Source organism: Cervus canadensis, chromosome 7 (genome assembly GCF_019320065.1).
Source record: "Cervus canadensis isolate Bull #8, Minnesota chromosome 7, ASM1932006v1, whole genome shotgun sequence".
NCBI classification, from domain to species: Eukaryota; Metazoa; Chordata; class Mammalia; order Artiodactyla; family Cervidae; genus Cervus; species Cervus canadensis.
The window spans coordinates 76,784,848-76,793,459 of NC_057392.1; the positions used below are offsets into that span (position 1 = coordinate 76,784,848).

General features: G+C 33.0%; 1 protein-coding gene across 2 annotated transcripts in view; it reads left to right on the top strand.

Annotated features, from left to right (window-relative positions):
- The window catches only part of SI (sucrase-isomaltase), a 111,146-nt gene extending 104,258 nt beyond the window's left edge, over positions 1-6,888 (top strand). Inside the window, exons 46-48 of one of the 2 annotated variants that reach the window (XM_043473833.1) lie at positions 2,656-2,705; positions 3,173-3,340; positions 6,252-6,888. In XM_043473833.1, the coding sequence (XP_043329768.1) occupies positions 2,656-2,705; positions 3,173-3,340; positions 6,252-6,320 (287 nt within the window). In that variant the 3' untranslated portion in view covers positions 6,321-6,888. The remainder of the gene's footprint in view (positions 1-2,655; positions 2,706-3,172; positions 3,341-6,251) is intronic. The other variant, XM_043473834.1, reaches the window with a different exon arrangement.
- Positions 6,889-8,612: the final 1,724 nt, after the last annotated feature.

An 8,612-nucleotide genomic window follows, 5' to 3' on the forward strand; every position in this document is an offset into this window, starting at 1 on the left:
CCTGGGGTGTAAAGTTTAGTTATGCATAATATGCAGGCTTGTCTTGGGATATTTGAATCTCACTCTCTAGCAAATTTAGTTAATTCATTTTAACAGTAAGGGAGACAAGGCTTCTCTTAGCTTTTTTTTTATACAGCTCTTTCTATCAAACTAAGATATAGATGAAAGAACTTGATAAAACCTTTACTCTGTTTAAGTTTCATGGCAGATTTTTCTTTTGTTTTATCACTGGGAAGTGAGCAGAATTCATATATTTCTCTATGTTCTCTTTATGCAAACATACAAAGTTGTTCTGACCCATTATATCTACTATCTTGGTTATATGTCACAGTCTCAGTATATTTGCTATAATTAACTATAAAGGTTTCAGCAAATCCTCTGAAATTTCTTAAGTGAACAGCAACAACAATACATAGCAAATGCTTGGAATCTTCGGATCCGAATGCTTGGATCAGAGTCTCCGAAGAAGTTTTCTCTTATAGCAGGCTTGCCAGCCTATCCAATAAAATAGATATCTAAATCATTTTTTCTTCTAAGTACATTTAAATTTTAAGGAATACTACTGAAACTGTAAAAATGTGTTTTGGGAGGCTCCAAGCAACTCCAGTTCTTTATGTTTCAGAGCAGAAAGTATTAAGCAAGAGGATCATTGATAAGATGCAAGAATAAGACTCTTGTGAGGTGTATAAGCAGGTGGGCACGACGGTGTTGCACTGAGAACTTAGTGGGCTACTGTCTTATAATCAAAGGAGAGGTGGGGAGGAAGAAAAGACCACGTTTTTCCTCATTCTTGTGTAGACATCAAGCTCCCAACATCAGCTCCTCCTCCACGTCAGGCAAGGGAGGGAGTTTTCTTGTCCCTGCATGGTCAAATGAGAACTGTCATGGCACAATGGAAATGAGTAAAAAAGGGTAACATACTAAAATATAATAAATTATCTCAGGTTTCAGTATAACATCATCTTTTCCTTATATTTTTGTTTTTAGTGTGTGCAGAAAAGCTTGTCCTGGGAATCATTAACTTACTGATCTTACTGAGAAGGGTGTGGGTTTTACTCCACTACTGTTTTATTATTTCGGGCCATGTCTCATGCTTACATTGTATGGTTTTGTTGCTAAGCAAGCCTGCTTGATTTTGTAGTTAAGCAAAATCACTATTTTCCTGAGTGATCATTAGCTTACAGGATTTTTTTTTTTTTTTTTTACTTAAAATTCCCTAGTGGAATTAACTATTTAATCATCTATTTGGTCCTTTTCCTCTGTCCCAATCACTTCTATTTGTAGACATGTATTTTTCTCAAAGAACAAGCAAAAAAAGATAAAGCAAAATAAATTTATTTTGAAATGTGGGTATATTAAGTAAATTTTGACTGTTCTAGTTAATAAGGTTGTAGTTTAGTAAAATAATTTGTCCTACTCATCTTAGTGAAACAGACATATGTCTACCCTGAAGTAAGATCATATGTGGTATCTCTCTTATTCATTAAAAACAAAAAAAAAACTGCTCATATGCTCTTAATAGCTGTCACTTTTGCTTTCTTTTATCTCATAGATCTGTACTTAAAAATTGCTCTTGAAAACTTGTTATACTTATGTATTTTAAAATTAGTCTAAATTTTTTGCCTCAAAATGTGTTATTTTATAGTCATATATGAATTAATCTGTTTATAGAGAAAAAAGTTTACAGAAAATATGTTAATTTTAGTATAAACAAAATTATTCTCAAATTAAGCATTTTATTTTTCAGAGAATTAATGAATACAAAGCTGGCATGTGTAATGGAAGAGGGAATTAAAATTTGTTACTTTTTTCAACATTATCCTAATACTTGTTTTCATCATGCCTTTTACTCTACTTTTGCCTTTCTGTCTTACACGTTTGTTTGGTTTTATGTATGAACACAATCATAGAAATCAGAGAAAACTGGACATAAGTTCAGACTTGATATTAATTAGTTGTTTCACTTTGAGCTATCTATTTAACTTCTCTGGGACTCATTTCTCTCTTCTATACAGTAGGAAAAATAATAATACATCTCTTACAGCATTGTGATAAAGTACTTAGAATTTGACAGATACTAAATAAATTTTAGCTCTAAGATTACGTTTTCAATTGATTTTCAATATGGCAAGACTATACCTAATTCAAAGTGATGAATATAAAGCCTATGTTTTATCCGTTTGATTTTAGTTGTCCTGTTAATAATCTCTGACAATGAAAACTTTTCTCAAATGACACTAGGATAAGTTGCCATCATATTCTTTTTCCTTTATATTGTTATTCTCAGCCATCAAGATGGCCGGGAAGTGTCGATGATTATCACACCTAATTCTGTTTATTCTTATACTTCTTGCACCCTCCTAGAGAAGTGTTTAGACCTGTGTCTCCTCTAGAGTTACTCTCCCCCACACAAACACGCACACATCAGTCTACCCGTCCATGTAGGACTCTGTCTACATGGATACATGACATATTCTTTATATTTCAGTGCTCCTCAGACTGTGTTTGAATAAGATACATAAACTTAGACAGAATTAAATATACATTGATGGTATTTGGTATCCTTTGTACTGTGAAAGAAAAGCAAAATATGCTAGTATTTACTATAGATTATTTTTTGGAAATATAAATACATTACTCTTTTTTTCCCTATAGACACTTATGAAAGAGACCTATATTCCTTGGTACAATTTAATTTAAAGAAGGTATGTATTCATTACAGATCATTTATATGCAATTGTGTTAAATAATATTTGAAGTTTTATGCCATGTTTTGTATTTACATACTATATATGTTATATAATATACCTCTTTTCAAATATATGAATACACAATCTGTATACTATGAAATATTGATACATTTTGGTTAACAGATATATGTTTTTTAAATATTTAATGGGGCTTCCCTGGTGGCTCAGTGGTGAAGAATCCACTTGCCAATGCAGGAGACATGGTTCAATCCCTGGGTTGGGAAGATCCCTTGGAGGAGGGCACGGCAACCCACTCCAGTATTATTGCCTGGGAAATCACATGGACAGAGGAGCCTGGCAGGCTACAGTCCGTAAGGTCGCAGAGTCAGACATGACTTACCAACTAAACAACACCAACAAAAGATTTAATTGCTTTTACTAGATGAAGTGTTCAAATGATTTCTTTTTCTTTGTCTTCATAGACCATCTTGACAAGCACTATACTGAGAAATGGTTACATAAACAGAAATGAAATGAGGCTTGGATATATCCACATATGGGGGAAAGAAAAGATGCGTGTTAGTGAGGTTACTCTCATACATAACGGAAATAAAGAGTCTGTTAATTTTACTGAAGACCCAAACCTGGAGGTAATTGACAGAAGAAAATGTTTCTTTTGAAATGGAACTATTCAAAATATCTATGTGAACCTCTTACATTTCTTATACCTAAATATATATATACATGTATATAACTATTACTGTCTTTATTTATTTATTTTCATTAAACTTTCATACCTATTTCTATATTATCATCCTTGGTAACTTGTCATATAAATCAACCTAATGGAATCTATTTTATAATTGTTCTGACATAATCAAAGCAAAAGTAACATTAAATCTCTAAATTATTTTCATCCCTTTATGGTAAAGTACCTCAAAACCTGATACTTATTCTAAAACAAAATGCTCACATTTGAACATTTAATATGTCTTGGATAAAATATACTTGAAAGCTCTTTCAAAATGAATAGAATTATCTATTAGCATCTACAAATAATATGACATATAGCACAAGGATATGATTCAAACATTAAATAAGGAGTCAGGATTCTTATGTTAAACTCCCTTTGCTGCTAGTAATGAACTTTTTACTTTGAGTAAATAATTCCAGTGCTTCTTTTTCTTTCTTATTAAATAAGAATATGCAAGTAAACAATCTCTTAAACTGTTTCTCATCCTAAATTCTACAAAAATAGATTTCAAAGAACATATATTTAAGAATCCATGAATTGTTTTGTTTGATCCAAGTTCAAGGCTACACCTATACTGCTAAAACTTTGAGTGTGTGTACACATACCTGTTTTGTGTTTAAAGCTGAATGAAAACAATGGGCTTTTAAATCAACTGACCACTTTACTAAACATAATTTACAAAACAGCTAGCTGTTTGGCTGACTACAACTGAAAAAGAAAATACTTGTGTCATGGACACATTTTTAAGTTTGCATAAATTTTACAAGATGAGAAAATTGAACAGTACCTGAAAAGTCATTTCATCCTGTTGAAATTTAACATCTATCCTATTATTACTGCTATCCTATAGGCAATCAGAATTTCCCTTTTCATATATAACTAAGTCTTAATGACTACTTTGACATTAAATTTCTTTAAACTCTATTGAGTTTGAGAAATTAGAGTTCTATGTATTTTGTGTCCACCCATGGTAAAATAAAAGTTGATAACTTAGCACCTCACCCCCATTTTTTATTCTTAAAATTTTACTGGTTTATAAAATTCTAAAGTATGGGAATCAGTGATTTAGCCCAGTGAGATTAAAGAATGATGGTTTCCCTTATTTATTTTCTTGTTCTTTATTTACTACTTCTATGGTGAAAAATAAATCTCACAACTTTTATTGTAAAACTAAATACAGTCAGTTAAGCAATGTCAAATAAGATATTTTAACATACCAAGTATTATTTCAAGTTAATTTTGACCAAATACTTGACATTAAAAAAATCACTATTTATAAAGAAAAGTTCATTCCACTGCTTTCAAACATTCACAAAGAATTTTAAATACTAAGAATAATTTTTAATATTTTATAATCTCAATGATTCTAAAAGAAGATGTTAATTTTATTAAAAAATGGAGCAATCCCTTCTAAGTGCATTTAAATAAAACAAATATTTATAAACACCTGTTTTCTAAGGTTTCATAGATATATGGGAAAAGGAAGGAGTGATCACTTTCTTTCTCTATCTTGGTGACCCTTGCCCATGGGTGTGGGAATTACATACAAAAGATGATTTAATTGCTGTATCAGTGCAATTTTAAAAATATTTACCTAGCAACAATTACGCCTAGTTGCCATCTGTGCAGTTATTAAGAGCTATGAGATGCATGGGTTGTTCTTCACATTTGATATAAAAGAATTTTGTTAGGTTTTGGTATAAGATGGATCAGTTTCAAATCTGGCTGTTAGATACTAAGAACATTATTTACTTTTTACGTTTTATACTCTTCTACTATAAAGTGTGGGAAATTCTAAGGTGCTTTAATAAAGAATAAATTGTATTATGTCCCTACATGCATTCTTGGTATTTGGTTAGCATTAAAGGAGTGCTCGGGACTTCCCTGTTGGCTGAGATGGTGAAAGCGTCTGCCTACAATGCGGGAGACCCGGGTTCAATCCCTGGGTCAGGAAGATCCCCTAGAGAAGGAAATGGTAACCCACTCCAGTATTCTTGTCTGGAAAAATCCCATGGACGGAGGAGCCTGGTAGACTACAGTCCATGGGGTTGCAAATTGGACATGTGCAAATCGGACACAACTGAGCGACTTCACTTCAAAGAAGTGCTCATTTTCTTCTTCTTCTCTTGCATATTTGATGATTGCATCCAACTCTCTGAGCTAAAGGCACTGAGAGTCATGTGAGTGTATCAGAGCAATGGAAAAGTCTAGTGAGTTCATTGTATTACAGATGATTATTTAAGTACAGCTGCTTCATTAGTCACCCCCCTACTTAGTCCCTATATGGTCTGATAGAGATTCTCTCCAGTGAAAGAAAGTAACATACATGTAATGAAATCATTGGCAATAAATTCAGCATAAAGCCCTTTGAGACTGATGTAAAAGAAAGCATATTACTAAAATCTAAATTCTGTGTGTAGATGACTGGATAATATTTGAGGGCAGAAAGCATAGAGGTATATGTAGTGCAATTATAATTGAGTATTTCAGAGTCATAGAGAAAGAGAAAAGTAGTAGAAATAAGAATAACTGGTAAATAGTCTCAGTTTTTTCTGATTGTGTTTTGACAGCTATTCTCCCTCTTTGAGACTTATTTTCATCATCTGTATAATGGGTGGGTTGGCAGGAAGTACTAATGAAATGGTTGCAAACTCTCTGAAGTAAAAATTCATCAAAATGGGAAAGAAAAACAAGCTATAATGTGTTTACTTATAGAGCATTTATTTATGGAGTTAGTTTTTGTTGAAAAAAAAAACACAGTTCTGATTAAACAATTAATTACTGTCTTTGTTTTTTTCTTTTTTAAGATATTAAATATTGATCTAACAGGGAATAATGTTACTCTAGATGAACCAATAGAAGTCAACTGGTCATGAAGATCACCATCAGTCCCAGTCGTCAAAGAGAAATTAACATCTGGATTTGTTTCACCACAATACTTATAATTTACCCTCTTCACTTGTTTCTTATATTGTGTAAAGTATGATTTTAAAAACATCTATCTAAAGTTATCGCAGAGTGTTCATCAATGTTAATACTAATTTTATAATATTAATATGGCCTAGTTTCAGTTTTTAAATATATTTAGTAGAATTTAATGGTTCTAGTTGCTTTTACTAAGTATCAACTGAAACTGTAACCTAATTACTAAATACATATGTCTGTAGCTAGGATATAGTTAAAACAGGTGATTTTTGAATTAAGCAAAAATTTTGTAATTTTATATGACATTTTCTTCAATGTTTACTAGATATAAGTTACATACCACCAATTGTCATCAGATTTAATTATTTCTTACTTTGTACATTTAACTAGAAAACAAAAAATAAAATGTATATAAATATAATTAATGTACATTTTTCTTTACTTTCCAAAAGGAAAGGAAATTGTCTTAGTTTGGGTTGCTATAAGAATTTACCATAGATTGTGTGGCTTAAAGAATAAAAATGTATTTATCACAGTTCTGGGAAGTTTGAGATCAAGGCACCAGCAGATTTGGTGTCTGGTGAGGGCCCTCTTTCTTCTTTGCAGACAGCCAGTTTCTTCTTGTGTCCCCACATAGCAGAAAGCAAAGAGAAAGGATCTGAGCTCGCTGACATCTCTTCTTGTAGGACATTATTTCCATTAATGAGGGCTCCACTCACATGACTGTATACGTCCCAAAGGCGCAATCTCCAGATACCAACTTGTCAGAAATTAGGGATTCAGCATATGAATTTGGGGGAGGGGGACACAAGCTTCAGGCCATAGCAGAAATCCAGATTTCTTCCTCTAGCTTTCCTTTATGGATAGGAGATAAAAACATTACTATCTATTTATCTAATTAGCTGAATAAATTACCTTAGCTCATTCATTCTGGTTGAATGATTCTCTAAGTCATGATTTAAAATAATATTCATTAGTATTGGAAATGACCCTGATGCTGGGAGGGATCGGGGGCAGGAGGAGAAGGGGACAACAGAGGATGAGATGGCTGGATGGCATCACCGACTCGATGGACATGAGTTTGAGTGAACTCCAGGAGTTGGTGATGGACAGGGAGGCCTGGCATGCTGCGATTCATGGGGTCTCAAAGAGTTGGACATGACTGAGTGACTGAACTGAACTGAACTGGTATTTTTTAACACTTAGGTTTCTTTGAATCTACTTAACCAACTAATATCTGGAACAATATAATTTTTCCTAATTAAAAAATTTTGAATGTTGTTATAATTGAAATATTAAAATAATTTATAACTCAGAATCGTTCGGTCACACGTTCAGTTTTGTCTAACTCTTTGCAACCCCATGGACGGTAGCCCACCAGGCTCCTCTGTCCATGGAATTTTTCAGGCAATACTGGAGTGGGTTGCCATTTCCTACTCCAGGAGATCTTCCCGACCCAGGGATTGAATTCACATCTCTTGTGTCTCCTGATTTGGCAGGTGGATTCTTTACCACTGAGCCACCAAGGAAGCCCCCTTGTTACATTTGATGTTAGCCAAAAGACTCAGAATACAAGGATGCCATAATGATAATGATGGCTACAATCCAAAACACAAGAAATATGTGTTGGAGAGGATGTTGATAAAAGGAAACTTTGATAGACTGTTGGTTAGTGGGTGATAAATTAGAAAGAAGTACATACATATGATTTTGAATAAATGTAAAGAAAGTGGCTTTTTTATCACATAGATTTGAGAAAGTAATTCTAGATGAGAAGAAATACACAATTAAGGGAGGAGCAAGCTAACTGGTACCAAGATCTCTGCAGAGAACAAAATATACTTATATACTTAGTCTAACCACAGTTAATATTTTTATTAAGTTACATCAAAGGTGTGAGAGCAACTGCACATTACATACTGAGGACTCTCCCTGGGAGATCTTCTGGTTCAACTACGTAGGAAATGTTGAGACATCTTTTGAGCAGTTGAAAGATTGCAGAGGAGATTGTGGTGTTTTTATCTTTTGTCACTACAAATTTTATGAATACAAGTTTCAAAATTGATACAGTTTGCATAACATCAGGGGAAATGAAACATTATATTACTACCCTATATATGCTTTACTTTTCCAGATAACAACTCTTAGACTCCAGAGCTTGCATGTAGTCACAAACTAATCAAAAAACAAATCTCACAGTCTCTCTTGAGAGCATGTATTATATCTTATGGTTCAGTTCAATT